This window comes from Elaeis guineensis, chromosome 12 (genome assembly GCF_000442705.2).
Source record: "Elaeis guineensis isolate ETL-2024a chromosome 12, EG11, whole genome shotgun sequence".
Taxonomy (NCBI): Eukaryota; Viridiplantae; Streptophyta; class Magnoliopsida; order Arecales; family Arecaceae; genus Elaeis; species Elaeis guineensis.
Window position 1 is genome coordinate 11,495,390 of NC_026004.2, and position 20,482 is coordinate 11,515,871.

At 35.8% G+C, this 20,482-nt stretch overlaps 1 protein-coding gene across 1 annotated transcript; it reads right to left on the reverse strand.

Annotated features, from left to right (window-relative positions):
- Nucleotides 1–5,667: 5,667 nt before the first annotated feature.
- On the reverse strand, nucleotides 5,668–18,828 carry LOC105055215 (uncharacterized). Its single transcript, XM_073246500.1, has 18 exons — nucleotides 17,982–18,828; nucleotides 15,051–15,119; nucleotides 14,028–14,097; nucleotides 12,818–12,901; nucleotides 12,600–12,721; nucleotides 11,685–11,735; nucleotides 11,470–11,589; nucleotides 11,267–11,386; nucleotides 10,834–10,975; nucleotides 10,574–10,744; nucleotides 8,902–9,051; nucleotides 8,122–8,228; nucleotides 7,665–7,755; nucleotides 7,394–7,535; nucleotides 7,136–7,295; nucleotides 6,796–6,912; nucleotides 6,019–6,148; nucleotides 5,668–5,933 (listed from the first exon to the last, which is right to left on the reverse strand). Exons 1-18 carry the CDS (start codon nucleotides 18,044–18,046, stop codon nucleotides 5,694–5,696), a joined length of 2,151 nt encoding a protein of 716 aa, XP_073102601.1. The 5' UTR covers nucleotides 18,047–18,828; the 3' UTR covers nucleotides 5,668–5,693.
- Between the last annotated feature and the right edge of the window lie 1,654 nt (nucleotides 18,829–20,482).

Below are 20,482 nucleotides of genomic sequence, written 5' to 3' on the forward strand. Positions count from 1 at the left end.
TTATTTTCACCACTAAATATATCATGATATCTAAATGTATCACATAAAACTCAAATGATAATTCCTACTGGTAGTAGTGCATTATGAACAAGTCATGATCATTTCATGACATGTAATAGGGGTTGATTTGATCAATATGTCAAGTAGTGTCTATTGTGCCCTCCTAAATAACTTTGTTTCCTCCCAATTGGGGCCATTCTAGATCAGAACTAGCATGAAATCATGCCTCGGCACAGTTCAGGGCTCAATTAGATGGTGCTAACCCGAACCAAGATGAATCACCCAATCTAGCTAGGTTCAAGGTAGTCCAACCATCCACTATGCTTTAATGACTAAGTAGAGAGTAGAGAGGGCCTCTTGTGCCTTCTCTACCTCTTCGTCTGTTTTTTCTTAAATCCATAAGAATACTCAGAAAACAAGAAGCCAAAATCAAAATTGATCCCTCTCTCCTTTCCTATTTCTTTATCCCTTACTTTTTTTTAAAAAAAAAATTGAGGCCTAAAATATGTTAAAAACAGGGAAAATAAAAGAAGTCATGCCCAAATTTTATATTTCAACATAATTTATTGTACGTTGTAGATCTAATGATGACTATACAAAACCAAATGTTGGTACAAAAATCCACTTGCACAAGAGAAGCTGGAGTCGAGGGAGTCGCGGTCGCCGTCGGAACCTGCAAAAGAAGTCTAAACCAGAGGTGGGGTTGCTCCAGCAAGACCCTCCGACGCTCAAGTCAGTTCTCTGCCTCAACAAGAATGGAGTGCTCGAACGAAAATTTTAGCAGAGTTTTTAGGTAGAAAACGAGAGCTTAGATAATAACGTATCTGGGGTCCCCTTTTTATAGGCGGAGGGAGCAACAAACTGATGGTGATGTCTGTAACCGCCTGGCAATGGGCCGCCCAGAGTCAGGAGAAGTTTGTTGCGGAGAGTAGTGGAGTGGACCCGTGGCCATCACTGGGGCGTGCCACGTGGAGTCTGCCACGGGGAGCAGAGCGGCGTCCGTTGTCGCGACTTACCAGGGAATGGAAGGATCGCGCAGTATCCGTCGCAGGAAGTGAAGCAGGATCGTGGCCATTATTATGGCCTACCAGGGAGTGATGGAGCTGCGTGGAATCCATCGCAGGAGGTGGAGCAGGATCGTGGCTATTGCTGCGGCCTGCCAAGGGGTCCAGGCCTATCGGTCGGAGTTCGGCTGGGGTGTCTGGCGGAGAGAGATCGCTAGCCACCCGTCTGAGAGGAGCTCGGAGTCCGGCTTTCGCAGGAGTCCGGATGGAGTCTTCCTTCAGTTGAAGTCGGGGACGAGGTCCGGCTCCCGTAGGAGTCCGGGCTGAGTCTACCTGCAATCAAAGTCAGGGGCGAAGTCCGGCTCCCGCAGGAGTCCGGACGAAGTTTACCAGCAATCGGGGTCGAGGACGGAGCCCGGCTCCCGCAGGAGTCCGGGCGAAGCCTTTCCGCAGTCGAGGTCGGGGATGAGATCCGGCTCCCGTAGGAGTCCGAACGGAGTCTACCTGCAATCAAAGTCAGGGATGAAGTCCGGCTCCCTTAGGAGTCCGGACGAAGTTTACCTATAAGCGAAGTCGTGGGTGGAGCCCGGCTCCCGTAGGAGTCCGGGCGAAGTCCTTGTGCAGCTGGAATTGGGAACGATTGGGAACGAGGCCCGGCTCCCGTAGGAGTCCGGGCGGAGCCTTCCCGCAGCTGGAGCTGGAGACGATATCTGACTCCCGTAGCAGCTCGGGCGAAATCTACCTGCAATCAAAGTCAGGGGCGAAGTCCGGCTCCCGTAGGAGTCCGGACGAAGTTTACCAGCAATCGGTGTCGAGGACGGAGCCCGGCTCCCGTAAGAGTCCGGGCGAAGCCTTTCCGCAGTCGAGGTCGGGGACGAGATCCGGCTCCCGTAGGAGTCCGGACGAAAATCTGGTAGTTGTAGGAATCTACCGTTGGAGAAGTTCAGCCGTTGGCGGAGTCCGGGGTAGTTCGGATTGGAGTTGAATCTGGCTGGAAAAAGTCTGGAAGGGATTCGGGGAGCAGCTAATAGTCGTAGAAAGTCGGCTAGCGGCGGAGCTTGGTGAGCGCTTAGGGCGGTTTAATAGATAACTGGGGGAACTCATGTTGAAGGAGCTAGGACGGTGTAGTGGGAGTTCGTCTGTCGGGGGAATTCAGTCAGCACTGTGGGAATCCGGCTGTTGGAGAAGTCTGGGGAGATACCGTCTGCGGTCGAAAGCCGAAGGAGCATTGGGAGGGTCAATCCTGCTAAGAACTTCGGCTGAGGGTATTTTATACCCAACACCAAAGAATTCATAATTTTTCCAAAATCACAGATCCTATATTAAATAATATATTCTTAGATTAAAAATAAGAAAATAATATTCAGAAAATCTCTACAAAGGTAGCATGTCTTACGTATTCATGGTATTTGCTACCTTAATTTGTTGCAATTTATTTATATTTGGACTTAATAAATCTAAGCTTAAACTTAAATAAATTTAAAAAGTAAGTGGCGATTAGTGGACACCCATGAGATAAAAAATATGTGTAGTACTTGTGGTAGGGTGCTACAATAATACAAATAAAATTAATTTTCTAAATATTTAATTACTAAATATAATTTTATTATTCAAATTTATGTCTAGAAGTCAAAAATTTTAAAAATTAGTATCTTGTATGGATAATAAGGAGTATTTTCTGAAATATTTCAATAACTTTTACATTATTTATATAATGCACTACTTCCTCAATGATCCTCTCCATGCTTCGACGAATGATCCATTTCCTTCGTAGCATCATCTATCCCAGAAGCATATCTCTATTATGAATAAAAATAAAATCATATAAGAAAGAATATTCAACAATCAAAATCCTAAAAAATATAGATTTACTATATATAATAAAAATACTTTATTTTTAGTAAACAATAAAAAATATTTTATTATATAAATAAATAAATCATGCACATCTATAAAAAAGAAGCATTATATACCACAGCTGAAGATGGTTGATGTGTGAATGACATCCCAATTTTGCTAGCAGCATCATCAAAAAATCGATCATTCACTAAAAAAAAGTCCGTTAATCTTTATGGAGTGACCAATCCAAGATTGCTCTACTACAATATGTAACTCTTGAACCATGTATGCTTTCTATTGATCAAACATCCAAGCTATACTTGCTCTATCTCTATTTAACTATTTTTGCATATTCTCCTTGATAATTTTTTTGAAGTCGTCCATTTCTTATTATTAAGCCCTCTCAGAAAGATTGTCATTATTGGATTTTTTTCTATAAATCCTTTTGTTTTGGTGACTCTCTTTCTATAAAGATGCATGTATCCAGATTTTTCTTACTCTTTAACTTCTGTAAATTTTTCTATAGCTGCACTATGTTCTCCTTGAATTTAAAACTTTATTTTCTTTAATTAATCTATATAATCTACGAGGATCATTGAACTCAATATGTATTACTTTAACCACTACAGATAAGGTTGTATAAGATTCAAGAGTAAGATTTGCTACATTAAGAACTTGAGTCACATGTTAAACTTTTAGAGATTATAACTTGATCATAGATGCTTAATTTCGATGATCTTTTCTTCATCAGATGATTTTTCGAGAACTACAATGAACTCTGGGCAATCAAGCTCAAATTTCTTTGTTCAAAGCTGAAATAGATTGGTTAGACCAAAAATATTCCTTTCAGATAAGATTTTGACTTGACATAGCTTTTAATCCGAAAATAATCTGACAGAATGATAAAAAATAAAATTGATATAGAAATTGAGATCTACTTTCTTAAAAATTTTAATTTTTTAAATTATTTTTATTAGATATATTTATTTTAATTAAAAGAGTCTCACTAAAACTAGAAAGTTAAATTTGACCTAATTGTGCAAAGACAAAAGTTCTTCCAGGAGCTAGAAAAAAGAATTCGACTCAAATTGAACAAGGACCGATCTTACTATTATTAGTAGACATTATGTATCTCTATTTTTGGGAGAATTAATGAATAAAAAGAAAGAAAAGGGACTTAAACACTGTTTTTAAAAATTCTCTCATATTCTACCTTTCTTTAAGAGATGTTGAAAGGATTGAAAAAAAAAAAAAAAACTTTCTTTTCCCGATCAAATCACTATAACAACTAGTACATATTAATCATAATTTTTTTTTCAAAATTTATAAATATACCCATTCAATGCAACAATGCCAAAATGCTCTTTAAGTTTAAAAAAATATAGAATTATCCAAATTACAATTTTAGTACTTTGATCCTCATCCGTTTACTTTATTCTTTAAGCTTGCGAGTTTCAAGAAAATCCAAATTTATAATGGGTGTTCCTTATTCTCATTTGATGCCATCTATAGTTTAATTATAGCATCATGAATTAAAACAAAATCAAGTTTTAGAAAATTAAATAGACATGAACAAGTAGAGAAATATTCTGAAAGTACAATTTTTGTATGTCGAATTAAAAGTGAATCTATTAAAAAAATAAAAAACTATGAAAGAAAATGGAGAGAAGAACTTTACAATTATAAAGATCGATAAAGATTGGTCGATGGATTTTTTATATCAGCAGAGGTACGAAGAACTTGATATAAAATATTTCAAAATTAACTCAAAAATATAACTCCAAAATGTTATAAGTCCAAGATAAATAGGATAAAGTTGGGTTGAACGTCTAATGTAATTGAGCAAGGACTATTTATACAACATCCACCTATTGAATTAGTAATTTGCTCGGCATTTTATGGGCTCAAAACTTGAAAAAAAAAAAAAAAAAAGTGAGAGCTGATCAACAAAGTTCATTAAAAATTAATAGGTGATGACCTTTTTTTTCAATATAAATAGTAAATAGCTAAGGTGCTAGAAAACTTGATTAATATGATAGGAAAAATTAGTGCAACATCACCACCTTCTAGCCACAAACCGAGCTCTTTGCTGATGTGAAGACCTTAATGATACCCTTCATTTCTTGTTTACTTGATAAGCTGGTCACTTTTAGTTGCCTAAAGCAGGAGCAGATGAGAGTAGATTGAGATTCAGATGCAAGTCGGAAAGTGAGAGTTTTTCTTAATAACACATACAAACATATGTACATGCATACATGTATATATGTACATAGATCTATATATTGCATGCCTTTATCAAGATTGATGGCGGGTGGTGAATAGAGAGCTATCATCCCATTTGAGTGAGGAGGAAACAAGACTCTCTCAATCGAAGAGCCTCACAATGAAAGATATAGCACGGATATTGAGTGACATGCCACCCCTTGTTCAATGAAAAAAGAGAGAGACAAAGAAACAAGGAGGGGGAGGGAGAGAGAAAGAGAGAGAGGAGGGGGGGTGGGGGAGAGAGAGAGCTTAAGGAATTAGTATCCAAGTATCCTTGTTCATGGCATGTAACAATGCTATACTAGGATTTTGAAATATAAACAAATCCAGCTATGGAAGCAGGACATGAGACGGACGCAAACAGGCTCAACTTGAAAAGTTTAATCCTGTTCATGGAAGTTTTGATTAAGCCACTTCAGTCCCAACTCCACTAAACAATTTGATATCATCATAGAATTTTAATGCTCATTGATGGCTGAGAAGCAATGATATTTCTGGTGCAAGAGTTCATGATCATTCATGACTTTAATACTCTGTATTATTTGTCCAATGCGACAAGTAAACAAGAAGATCAATTCTTTCCATTTAAAGGTATGGGGGTCCTTCCATTCGGATGTAGTCATACATAACTCCCTGAAAAGGGCCCTGGCTATTAGCTTGAGTGAGAAATATTGTATTAGCACCTTGAACAAGCCAGGTATTTTGTACATCGATATTGTAGAACCAATACAAACCATGGATTCCATGTCTTGCAATTGCATTGTCCCTACCGTTCAGCTCTGCTGTAAAGTGAGCAGGATTTGCTTTCAAGTCATTGAAACGGACCTTAGCCAAAGATAAATATTAAGTCAGTTCATCACAATATAGTTATCACATCATAAATTTGAGTGAGAAAGTTTTACGAGTATACTTGTAGTTCAGAATGAGCAGCAGATGCAAGTGCTAGTCGAAGCTTGTAACTTCCAGATTGATTACTAACACTGTCAAGATGAAACTTAATCTGCCATGTGGTAGGCTGATATGAGTTCTGACCAATCTTCCTGAAAGGTAAGAACAGTTACAAATCAATTTCACTCAATGCCCATGCAAAGATGTAATGTGGAAGGAACTTATTACTTGACAATGAGATAAATTCATAATTAGTTCAAACTTTTATCAAAACAAACATGAAGAAGACCAATAATAAAGGGTCAAAAGAAATTTTAGAACTTGTCCAACTTGGTGCAAAAGTTGTGATTATTTTTTATGCATTGATAAATGCGGGAAGGCAACATGTCAAACACTAAAAACAAATATATCAAATTATCTATAGTAAAATTGTCCAATGTTGTCAAAAGAATGATCAGTTCAATCTTTGCTTGTCTACAAATCATGAATCACAAATGATTAACCATAAAAGTATTAAATGGAGAATCAAAATCAACGCCGTTCTCAAGCTTGAGAATTGAAATGGACAAGTATTTGCAAATTTGAAGTCTATTTACAACCATATAAGTAACTGCTAGGCAGAAGAGTATCAACAACAGAACTTAGTAATTAAGATAAAACAAGACAAATGAAGAATCAGGGTGATAAAAAAGATAGTCAGCTACTGAACCTACAATTCTCTTCAAAACTATTAAGCTAAATTTCTTCTTAGAGAGACAAAAACTAAAAGGAGCACAAATTAGGTTTGACAAAATATTACCTCGTAACATGAGCAAAGAACCAATCTTTCTTATAGTCGCTTTTACCAATTGTATAAACAAGATCACTGTCTGGATATAAATCTGCATATCTTTCCCATAGGCCATATTGCCTGAATCTGTAAAAACAATGCAGGAGATTCTGTTTAGTACTAAAATGAAGTACCAAAGAATAACACAACGTGTTCAACACTAAAATAGGACATGATGATATCAAGTACGGTCCTTTTTGAGAAATAATCAGATCAAGTGCAGTCAAAGGAAAAAATATTGCGCTTCCTATGCCAATGCTCATCTTTGAAAATGAAACTACACTACTTCTGAACAGATAATATATATAACCTGTTAACTGGATCATCGACGTAGAGCCTGTTAACATATTTAGGATTTGGATCTGGAATATAGAATTCAGCAGCAGAACGGTCAGGGATGCCTATTTCCCAAAAGGTGACATTTTGCCTTGGGGGTTCATAAATAAGGTCACCGAAATCAATATTGTTTCCTGTTTACAAAAGTTCAGAAATAATGAGATTTCCATAATAGATAATAACAATCAAATCATCACTAAAACAACAATGCATGTGGTTGATATACAATAACCTGAGGTGATTGTTATCATTTCATCATATTTGTAATCCCCGACAAAGCCAGGAACCCATGCATAAAGATTATATTGTCCAGTTCGGACATTTTTAATTGAGAAACTCCCATTAGCATCTGCTCTGGTCCAAAATTGGTATCCCTGATTCAATCAAAGTACATAAGATACTAGGATGTTCATTCCCGAGCTTTGCTAAAAAAACAAAAATAGAAAGTGAAAAAAAATCATTATGCATTTTATTTAAAAAAGAAAAGAACATAAATGGTTAACCTTGCATTCTCTTTGCCAAGATCCGGCTTCTCCTGGTAAAGCCAAACCAACATAAGCACCGTTTGCATAAATGTCTTCACCATGTATCAACCTGGCGATCATATCCCAATCTAATTATGTGAACATCATTGCGTACCAACCAGTAAGCCCATTATTATGCCTATTATCCCTAGAGAGGAATGCAAACAATGCTGAGAATGCTCAGAAGAGGCTTTATGTTTCTTTTAAATATATAGAAAGCAAACCCATATATAGTTACCGCAACAGCTTATCATTATTCATAAAGATTTTGTTTTCCTTCACCACACAAGAATAATATTGACTGTATCGGTGTATGATTTAAAAAAAATGACAATTAGGACCTTATGAATTGTATTTTTATTCTCTTCATTATAACTGAAACCAGAAGAACTAATAAACTTCTAAGGAAATATATGAAGTGGAGAACCAAACCTACCTATCTCGAACTAGTAATTTACCACTAACAGAACCTCTTTGTGATCTCTTTTGGAAGTCCTCTGAAACCGGAAAGCTATAAGGCCAACTCTCGACTTCTCTCTGCATCTGAAAATACAGAAAAGAAGCATGGAAGTCTAAGCATGATCCAGTTACAAACTATTAATTATAGAAATACCTTTCATATGTAAATTCATTATGGATTCATTCATTTACTTTAAAAAGGTTTCATTTAATTCCTTAATAGTACTATATTTTTAAAGCAGTTGTTCAAATAATTCAAATTTTGTTCAGAAAAATGAATACTCAGAATGAATATTTCAGAATTTGCAATAACACAGAAAACCATTCACATAAATATTTAGAGAAAGTTCATGGCACATAATGGTTTGTCTCGATAACAAAGATTAGTCTATATGCATGAATAATTTGTCAAGCCACTTTAAAACTTTCATCAGTTAGTCTATCCTATTTTTTTCACCATAATCATTTTTGGAAAAGTTAAAGTGGGAGATGAACTAATAATTTCATGTCACTGATGGAAGAATCATTCATGTCAAACATTCAGAAAACACTTCTCAAAGTTCAAAAATTGAACATGCTCCCAACAAATGCATGATGTGACCACTAGACCACAGCTATTCACAAGAAAAACCAGCAATTGAATTATCACATTGGCTAGCATTTTCAAAGTTAAAATAGTAGTAGAGGACGACCTCAATTCGTAACCACTGGAAGATAGCTCTTCATTTCTAATATGCTAATAAAATATTAAAATAACCTGCATTTTCGCATCCTGCCAGAGTGTTTTTGGATCTTTCCCATTTGAAGCAGAATTAAGGTAAATAAACACAGGGCCAAAAACTTTCTTCCAGTACTCTCCATTCCCAAATTTAGGTGCTTCCCCAGAGTAGTGAGAACTGACAAATATCTGAATACAGCAAGAATACACGCACATTAAATATTCACAATGATCCTTAAATCATAGGCATAAAATGCAGCAAAACCAAAAACAAAAAATTTCAAGTCATTGTATCAAAGGAGTACTCTTTATTGAGCAGTAACAATTTCTATCAAATTTAAAAAAAATTCTGTATTGTTGCCATTGACATGAAAGAAACAGATATATCTTAGATAATATGCATTATGTGTTAACTATTAAGTCATCAAGATGCATTATGCATTATGCATTAAGTCATCAACTATCACATAAGAATCATAATTATAGAATAAAAGAAGAAACACTTTGAAGCAAAAAATATAACTGACAAGATATTGTATTTTCAACTGAAAATGGTATGGTGTCTCGTGTATAGGAGGCAGGGAAAACCCAACCAGAGAATTGCCTGCACCAAATCATTGGGGAACATTTTCCAAGACTAACCATAGAACCCCCTCCATTTGAAGGAGGGATACAACTACAGGCCTGTAGCCTAGTTTGCTAATATAATTGCCACACATATAGATTAAGTAGATTGAAGTCAAAGAAGATAAACCTACAAGGTTATAATTGTAAACAATGAAATGCATTCCTAGGCAGAGGAAATGATATTTCAGGTTATTAGAAACTCAAAAATTCTAGATCAAGAACTTTCGTAAAAATATCAACAAATATCTACCACAACAATTTTAGCTGAAAAGCAGTGACATTTTTTTTTTGAGGGGCATCTTTAGGAAAACAAAAAAAAATGTATAATCAAACTCATTGATCTAAATCCAAAAGGATACAATATTCTTTCCATTTGATATCGTTCTATCCTAAAGACAGTAAAGAGGAAAAAGAAAAGAAACATCAAATAACCAGAAGAAGACTGAAGTTCTAGCAAGTGCAAGATCAAATTCTATAAAGATCTGTCTCAAGCTAATGAAATGCATATCATAATGTGAATGCTTTGTAAGTTGAAATAGCTAACAAGATTTCAATTGCCAGCTCGGTTTTTATGTAGCGATTATTGACACAGCAACCTTCAAACTAGTAGAATTCTCTATATGTTCACATTAATTTTTGCATGTCTTCTCATTTGTTGTTTGCAAACAGAAGGATACTATATTATATAATATAATTTACTAAGCCAAGGAGGAGTGTCACAATCTAATGTACTTCTAGTTGTGAATGATGCTAACGGGACTTGGTTCCATTGGTTTGCACCTCTCTTCTCAACACATATGCTAGGAAGAAGTTTGCGGTTTGATCCCTGTGGTGGCATTCCCACCGTACTTCTCAAAAAAGACAAAAAAAGAAAGCTGTGAATAGCTTATCAAGCCCTATGAAGAGTATGTACAAGAAGTTCATATGAAGAAAATCCAGTAATGATAACATATTGACATTACAAGTTTTTTGGCCTTCCAATAATATATAGTCTTTTGACAAGACCATTGGAACTGAAGCTTTCTATTATGAAGGAGATGCTGAAGCTAGAAACACACTAAGTTCCAAAAGTTATGATACTCACAGCGAGGGTTGTAGGACCAACATGAGAGGTTAGATCCTGCTTAACAGGCCCTCCTGTTCGGGCCTCATCACTAGGACTGATCTGCCAAAAGCCAATTGGAGGATCAAAACTTATCCATCCATGGACCTTGTTGTCTTGATCTTCGATGGAGTATTGATACTTGTCATCCACCTAGAAGGACATCCTTAAATCAAATGCCATGTACATAAATGGAAATAGTAAGGTTGTACTAAGGCTTTTCATTGACATATTTAGTTTACCTCTCCTTTGAGGTCTGGATTAATTGGATTAGTGAGGAGGACAGCCTCAGGGTATGCTAACTGCTGACATCTTTCAGGCATGCGATCTTCAGGCATGGGCATGATTCTCTGCCTTTTGTCTGATAATGCCATGTAGTGAAACCTATAATTATATACAAAATGGATAAATGCATTTCTAGCACAAATTTTAAAGTAAAATGATTTGAGATTAAATGAGCAAACCTAGCACCTTTGTTAAGATGGTTAAAATGGAAATCAACTGCCATGATGGCCAAAATATAAGTTAATGATCTTTTTTTTCTTAATTTTGAGATATAAGCAACTGAGTTAAAACGAAGGTGAGCCTTGGTACAAAGGTAAGATTGCTCTGCCATGACCTTGAGATCAGATGACAACATGAAAACATTTTGAAGTCCACTTACTTGTGACTTACTTGTCATTTCTAAGCTTGAAAGCAACCCTCAGTACCCCTATATCGAATTCAGGCCATCCTTCCTGGTGTTCAAAGATTGCATAGGTATAGAATCCTGAGCTGCCTTGGAGCACTACAAACCTAGAAACTTCTATATACTATCAGTATCTCATAACCTTTTCATCAGTTGCAAGAAGAAAATGAATGATTGAAACTTGATGCACCTTTTGTCTATGTTTAAGGGGATAAGCGTGCCATTGAGGGATGGTGTCCATGTTCTTGTGAATGAAACTTCTACCTGCTCTTCACTCTGAAATATTATTTTAAAATTTGTTCCTTCTATCCTGTAAGACAGTTTATATGATCAACTACTATTAAACTTTATATTCAATTCAAGGATAGAAAAAGAAAGAAGAAGTGGCAGAAGAGATTCACTCACCTATCAAATGTACGGGCGTCTCTATTTCCACTCCACACAAGATTCCAATACCTAAATGCACAGTGGAAGGAAGGTTTAGTGAAACTTTAAGAGTCACAAGAGAAAATAGCATCCATATCAGTCCTATGTTTGTTCAAATAGTATCATAAAAGTGATACTTGGTAGAATCTTATCCCCACTCAAGATGCAAATCTTTTAACCTAAAGAAGTTAGCAGGTGAGTTTTGGGGCCCCAAGGATTTTCAAAAGCTCAATGCCTGGAATGCTCAGCAAGTGAAAAGAAACTTGGCATTCATAAAATTGTTGAAAATACATCAGAAGTTCATAAAAGATTTCAGAAAATAATTAGTTTATAATGTAGTTCAATTAAAATGGTGAGCTCCTGCATAAGGCTGAAATTGGATTTTTTTTTTTCATTTTAATTTTCCATAACACATTTTCTTAAATTTTTTAAATCAAGAGCATTTTAGCAGGAGTTTCACCACTCAAAAGAGAAAATGCAAACATAAGAGCATTTAGATGACTGGGAGGGGACAATCATCAAGTTCAAAATTCCTAGCGAAATGAGAGGTTTTCAATTTCATAGTTCTGAAAGTGAATATTTCTGCATCAAAACAACCCAATACTCAGCTTTATAAAACCATAGATCATATTTTCCTTTTAAAAAAGAAATAAAAAAGAAAAAGGTAAAGACACAAATATCATGGTTCCACATTACACCAACATGCACCTATGGCACGAGTAACAGAAAGAGAAAAAAATGCTTATAGCATCAATACCCAATATTTTATCGGACAAGTCATGCTACATTCTCAAAATTTCATGAGCTGTTGGATTTCAGAATCATTTATTCTATGAATAAATCCAAACTAATTGGAGATTCAAAAAAGATTATCGTAACCATGATGCTACCTACCCTCTGTTATCTTCTCCGTTACCAACTTCCATCAGATTATCGACACCACTATATCCAACTCCTGTCACAATCCCACCAGGATTTGATAGCGTCAACTGGAGAATGCCATTATCTATGATCACCTGCATTCATGCTCCATCCGCACCACCTTTAATTTACTGATTCATTCAATATAAGACTCAACAGTATGACAATCCAATCAAGAAGTCAGCACGTACATATTTATCTTGAACATCAATTCTCACAGATGAGCAGGCTTGCGAATTGTTGGACAACCGCTCTCCGCTCACATTAGTAACAACCTATAATTAAAATGCCAATATTTCAAGGATGAAGAATAGTTGTCAAATTCTTCAAAATTGATGTTATAGAAAATTTTTATAATCAAGCTATGTCATAGATTTCATCTGCTGTACGCCATCACATTCGCATGGTAAGAATTTTCTACAACTTAGATTATAAATTGATTCATTTTTGACTAGTTTTATGGTTTCATCATATGAACCAATAAAGGCCTTCCACATCAGCCCTGGAATTTGTTTTATGGTTTGATTTAATTGGTTCCAGTAATCAATGATGGTTGATGACTGAATGGGACACATTAACAGCCATGTTGCATAACTAACAGAAAAACAGTAGATGATTTAGTTTTGAATACCAAGCAAAAGCACGAATTATATGGATTTGAAGTTTACCTCATATAGGAGTTGAAGCAAGCAACTTAAATTAGAAAAAAAAAGTTTGAGTTTTCTATTGAGTATATATACATTTATAAAATCATAAGAATACCCACTCTTGATATAGAAACATATCTGTGCTAGAATATAAAGAGGAAGAAACTGATCCATTTTATTATACTGCTGATCATCAACTAAGCTCGTTTCTTAGTTCTCAGATATGAGGAAATTAAACATAATTATAAATCCATGTTGCCCTAAAATATAATTGCACCTGGAAATTATTAAGACAGTTAATGAGAAATTCAATCTTTAATAGTTCTTGGAATTAATTATTCCTTACATCAAAGTTATAATTTGATGACCACAATTTTAATTCATCAAAAAATTGTACGTGCATAAATTCAATTTAGCATGAGAACAAACCACCATAAATCCACTTTCTGATATTCTGTTTACTGCTACCGTACTACAAAGCTAGAGCTACCATTGTTGATCTCTTAGCAAATCCAGAACTAGCTAGATCTGAATCCCTTTATGCATATTATTTCTCGACCTCTACTCGCCACAATTATGTGAGTGAGCTAGTAGGCTCAGAAATAACCATTCTCCAACACTGAAAGAGAGAGAGAGAGAGAGAGAAAGAGAGAGAGAGAGAGTAGGCTCAGAAATAACCATTCTCCAACACTGAAAGAGAGAGAGAGAGAGAGAGAGAGCGTGGGGGAGATCTAAAAGTTTGCAAGACTCAAACCTGCAATACTAAAATTGTTGAAAGTAACCAAAAAGGAGGCATTATAAGAGTATGCCGGCCAGCCCCTGTTCTGTATTTTGCAAAAGCATGAACAAAAAATAGGTTAATCAATCATTAAGATAATTTGAGACATGAATAGGCCTTTAGTATTTCATTTGCATATGAATCAATTACATAGCATATAAATTAAAGAAATGGAAATAAACAAGCATGCTTTTAAATATAGTTCCCTACTGTCCATTACTGTAAACACGGATTCACATTTAAACAGATTCCTGAAAAACTATGTGAGGGTCCATGCTCTATTTTTCCATTTGCATAACAGGACAGATCTGACTCAGCCTTAAACCATAACAAGTTTGGTTCACCTGAACTAGTGATCGGATTAAATCTGCAAAATACTGCTCTATGATTAGGTCCTTTTCAATCAGTACGTATCTATAGATGCAGATTTACAGTTAGGTCCTTGCACCATTCTACAGCAGCATAACAGTCCAATATGCTTTAAAAAACCAAAAATATCCAGTCTGATTCAACCGCATTGGTTCAGACCAGATTAATGGTTTTACAAAATCAAAGATCCAACCAGCATAATGGATTTTATAACTTAAAAATGAGAAAATATCAACTTTAAGAAGCAATATATATAAGGTTATGTCCATTGACATGCAGACCAGATTTAAACATCTTATAATAGAAGCAAAGAGATCCAATAATCTCTTAAGAAATAAATTTTCATTATTATTATTATCATCATCATTATTTTAATAGATTATGATAATGTTCTTGATGTCTCTTCCTTGTACAAAAAATCAACTACCTCTCTACTCCTACTCAAGAACCGGACATACAGAAAGCAAGCCAACAAGACATGGAAATAGAGAAAGTGAAGGAGGGAAGAGAAAATGAAAGAAAAGAGAGTTAAATTAATCTGCAGGCAATATAGATGTGATTCCATAATATGAACCTGAAGGAGTAATTGGCTCATAGGAAGATGAAGCCGGTATTTCTTAATATCAGTACCTTGTTACAGCATGAAAAGAACTGGACGTACTCCTTGCACCCACCAACAACACATTGGTTTTCCAGGCTCTTGAATGCGTTGGGGCAAAAGTTAGATTATCATTGTTAGCAAGATTCTTTATATTGTTATTATATAAGATGAGGCAATAATTAGATACTTTTACCTTAAAAAAAAAAAGCTTTTTGGGGAAACTAATGACAAATAAATTTGCATATATGGCATTCAACCATCGATATCTTTGGCCATTAAAGAGAATTAGCTGTTGTAACGTCCCTTACCCGCTAATACCCCCCAAAAACAAAGGTAATGCTTCCCAGTTCATAACATGCTTGCAAGCAATCATGTTGGCAAGTGGCAATATTTGGTGCAACTCATGGATTTGTTGCCAAACACGATTGTGAAGTTGCTAAATCAGCAATTGTAGCTTTGGTAAACATTTTATTTGCACTTTACCAGATCCCAACAAGGACAACTGGATTACGAGTTTGTTTGTAAACTTTTTTATTGTTTAACAAATGCATGCAAGCAAAAAACGGAATGAAAGATATGCTGATTTCAGTGTCCATGAATAAAAACCTTCCATGTCAACCTGCTAACTACTTGAATTATATAGGAGTATGATTCTCAAATGCAACAGAGACAATATTTTAGAGCAATCACAAATTTAGTAATGCATCATAAAAGTCTAAATTGGCTATCAAGTGGGTGCACATGAAAGTGTATCACATCCCAAACCCACAACGCACGCAGGCATGTGACACGACCACACATTATACGAGGCCTATTAATGAACAAAACATTGACAACATAATCACCTTTCTCAAAAACAAAATGCAATAAAATGGCCCGTTTTATGTTAAAAAAAAAATAGTTCAACTACAATGTCTAAACATCTAGTGGTATTATAGATGTTCTAAATCCTCTTCATCACATACTACCAAATCCTGAATCTCTGTGGCTCTGAAAGAAAGACAAAAAGTATCATGAGTTAACAACTCAGTGAGAATTTGCATACACACATACACACACAAAAATAAACACATAAATTTATAATTAATAGTAAATATTCTATAACAATTATAACCATTGGATAATATTAAAATATTATTATCATGAACTACATATGTCAGTTATTTATAACTTGAATTTTATTTCTACCACTCAATACACAATGGTATCTCAATGCATCACAGAAAAACCAAATGTAATTTCTTGATAGTGGTTCATCATTGATGATTTATAATCATTTCATAATATATGATATGGGTCATATTCGGCCAACATATCTTAGCCATCGTGTGCCATAACAATGCAAACAGCATGGTTCAGAGGGTACCAATCTGTACCAGGTTAGAATCAGCATGAAGTCATGCCTTGAAGCAGTTCAGCACCCAAACCAGGTGGTACCGACACAAAGCAAGATGAACCTTTTGGTTCAGCTTGGTTCAAGGTGGTTCAAGCAGTTTGGCCACCCATTCCACAAACTACGGGGGAGGTAGGGAAGACCTCCATGCCTTCTCTCTCTCTCTCTCTCATTAGAAGAGGAAAAAATGGAAAATGAATCAGAAGAGGAAACCTCCTCTCCTATTTTTTCCCTTAACGCCAGATGCTACAACATTAACCAATAACCAGTTCACCAGTTCAACTTCAAACTAGCAACGGTTTCTCAGACCAGTAAACAATGAAAATCAAAACTAAAAGTAGCTGTTTTGGATTATTAGCATCCCTCAAAATCAACATTGAGAAATCATGATCAAAGCCCCTAAATATGATACCAACAAGTTTTTTTTTTTTAATATATAAAAAAAGAAAGGGTAAAGCCATATATGATCATGAAGGATGAAATAAGATACAAACTACCAAATCAGCCCGCTACCCTACTTGAATCACTAGGAGTAATATGTCTTCCACCTGCAGTATAGAACAATATTTCAGACTGAAACAACAAATTTAGAGGGTAACGCATGTAGAAAGCCGGAATAGGCAATCGAGTGGGGCATCCTTAATCAACGGAAGCACTTAAAAGGTAAAGCCCCCTCACGTCATCCATAAAGCAAACTAGTCAAAGCCATGAAGGGATTTATACTTAAAGTGAAAAAGAATGATCATCCAGTTCTTCTCATTGCTTGATGAATGCTTATTTTATAATATGGTTATCACTTAAACATAGACTGGAGAAAAACACTAGTAACTGTTGCTGCAGATCCCCGGATATTCTCTGCATGAGTAAGCATGAAGGCAACATGGATAAAGAGCGTATCATGTCAACACACTAACCTGCTTGATCAAAACAAAGGTATGTTCTTCAAGTGCAACAATCCTAGAAGGCAACATGGATAAAGAGTGTATCGTGTCAACACACTAACCTGCTTGATCAAAACAAAGGTATGTTCTTCAAGTGCAACAATCCTAAAACATTTCAGATGGTCAGTGAAGTTGATAATGCACGCAAGAAATGTATCTAGGATATATGGCCTAGCCTGCATCTTGATCAAAAGGAGAGCTTTGCAAGGTGAGGTCATGATCATGATTACTAATTTCCTATCTAAATGAAGCAATGGTTATTTAATCATTCTTAAAACCTGTTTTCCCTACTAATACAAAAGCTATACATGTTAAACTTCATATTATACATGCTTATCTTCAGTCATATAAAAAAAAGGCGACTGTGATAGTTTGATGTATTGTTATTTATTACTTGATAAATGCTTATGTTCAAAAGTGGATATCAATGATCTACTGAAGAAATACTCAGATAAAAATGGAGGAGAAATGGAGAAATCGACTACCATGTCAACGGACAATCTCGCTTGAATCCAATAGAGATATATATGCTTCCAAGTGAGACATACTTACAAAGCTTTGGGACTGATAAAAAAAAGTCAACAATGCACCCATAAAAGCCTGGATAGGTTATCACTTAGCCGTACCTGCATCCCTTAGGTGAAGGCTCCTCATGCCATCCAGAAAGTGAAGAAACAGTTAACATGACCATGATCTAACAAGCTTTCATACTTAAACATGAAGCAATGATTATCTAAAGTTTTTCCTTAAATCTTGTTTTCCATAAATAATTAATAAAACCAGCTACATCAAATATGGTATTTAATGTGTTTATCCTTGGCCATAAAAGGAGAAAGCTTGATTTATGAGTGCTTATATCTAAAGATGGATACAGAAGGATACTAGATACTCCTTCAAATAGGTGATCTCAATCATCGTGTTACCACGGACTCTACCCTAAAAACACTCCAATTAACTTATTTACTTCTTCGGCTATGGATATGGCAGGATGGCATTCTTAATCTAAGTGAAAATAAGATAAGGATCTCTATAAATTTAGACAAAATAACATAAAATTATCAACAAGAAAAGCAAACAAAGACATCTTATCGCCTGATTTCTATCCAACTCTCAACATTTCCAACGAGTCATAAAAATCATTGAACCTGGGCTCTTATATCACTATTTCTATTAATGATCTAGCACAATCCTTAATGATCTTAAACCTAAGCTCTGATATCATTTTATCCATCATGCTCCAAATCGACCATGTAACAGATGTCGTATGCTTGCAAGACGAATCCTACAAACATGCAAGATTAGGACCCGTCCCTCTAATCTTTTTCCACACGACTATTGAAGCAGTCAAACAAAAAAAGAAATGGGAACAGAGTTCCCCCTGTTTGAGTCAGAGAAAAAGTCCGACTTCGGCTCCTTCTCGACTTCGTCGGAGGTTAGGAACCATCCTGTGAGCCGTCAGTGGATTGTCATCGCCGGAAGAAGAAGAAAACAAAAAACAAGAAATCATCTCACCTTGCTTAGCCGTCGCCTTTCCTCGCCTTGCTATCCTGCTTAGGGCCTCGCCGGAGCAGTGCTACCAAGCTCCTACCCTCCTCTGGCCTCGCCGTCCATCGAGCCATTATCGCCGGTCGGGATCTCGACGGGAGATCGCTTCAAAATGGCAAAGGGATCCCCTGATTTTGGGATCCGCCCTAACTTTCTTTTGATTCCTTTTAATGGCCGGTCGGACCTCCGGCCAAACTTTCTGGGTGCTCTCCTAGACCCGTGTGAAGGGGCCTCGGTCGCCGGCAAGCAGTCCAATTCTGAACGAAGTCCGGCCCCTTTATTTTTCTTGATTTCCTTCCGAATTTGTTTCCCTTCAGCTGGTGGCTGCCAACCGCCGCCGGTCATGGTCATTGACGGAGCCACCGCTTCGCCGCCGTCGGGAGACGTCGTACGTGGCCGGCCTCGGATCTTCCGCCGCCACCGTTGGGAGGAGAGAAAGGGGGAGGGTGTCCCCTGTTTCGGAGAAGAAAAGAATAAGAGACTAGAGAGGGGTTGCTCCCTCTCTCTCTCCTCTTCTTTCTCTCTCTTCTCTCTCCTTTCTTTCTCTTCTTTTCCTGCCCTCTCCCTCTTCTTTCTTTCTTTCCTCTGTATTCTCCCCATATTGGACCCGTTTAAGAATCCATATTCTTAATTTGTGGATCTTGGAATCTTGGATTAACTCGATGATGGGTTTTGGACCAAATTTACAGACGACAATATCATTTTGTCGACCCATATCTCAGTTTTGTTGGTGATCTATGGACCCACTATCCGATAATTCCTGATTTGTTATCTTTATTCTGATTAGATTATTTATTTATTAATTTGAAGAATTTGACTCACTATTTTTATTGATTAAAGACGCTAGATGTCCGTATCCAATTAGTCACAACTTTATTATACTTATTTCCTTTCATAATTAGTATTGACTGTATATGGAGATATGATTGGGCAAGAGATGCTGAGCAAGAGATTTTATGTTCTAATTCATCAATGAAGATAAAATTTTATTTTTTTATTTAATTATTTAATTTTGAAATAGTAATGATAGAAAATTAAATTTAATGAGTAATTTGGATATTGAAACTTTAAAATTAGGACACTTGCAATGATATATTATTTTTTTATGTTGATGGTTAATCAAAGATGAACTCAAATTATATGGATTGATTGGATATGCCGGTGCGGTCTAGTAAACAATTATGATCAAGTTATCATCAATAAAGATAAGAATTCATATACATGATCATTATTATATATATAATATTTATACTGCTGGATTTATATCGTTGGTTTCATATCGTTAGATTCGTATTGATAGATTTGTCATGTTGAGATATTATTATTTTCTTGTATGATTTTTCAGCATGAGTAGATTATATATTGACTATATATATATATATATATATATATATAATGCAATCATATGGATATGATATATATTTATTTTGATCATACTATAAAGATTATAATTGATTTGTTGAAATCAATATATAATAATTGGATGGAAAAAATATGGTTTGAACTAGCCTAATCATGAGATAGCTCGTCAGGAGCTTATGCTTGGGATTGTCTCCCACGATAAAAGATGATATATATTTAT

Coding starts and splice junctions, on each gene's coding strand:
- LOC105055215 (XM_073246500.1), bottom strand. CDS start 18,046: ATGGTCATGTTAACTGTTTCTTCACTTTCTGGATGGCATGAGGAGCCT. Junction 8,229..8,901: donor GGCAGGATGCGAAAATGCAG/GTTATTTTAATA, acceptor CTGTATTTTCAG/ATGCAGAGAGAAGTCGAGAG. Junction 7,536..7,664: donor CTTGGCAAAGAGAATGCAAG/GTTAACCATTTA, acceptor TGATTGAATCAG/GGATACCAATTTTGGACCAG.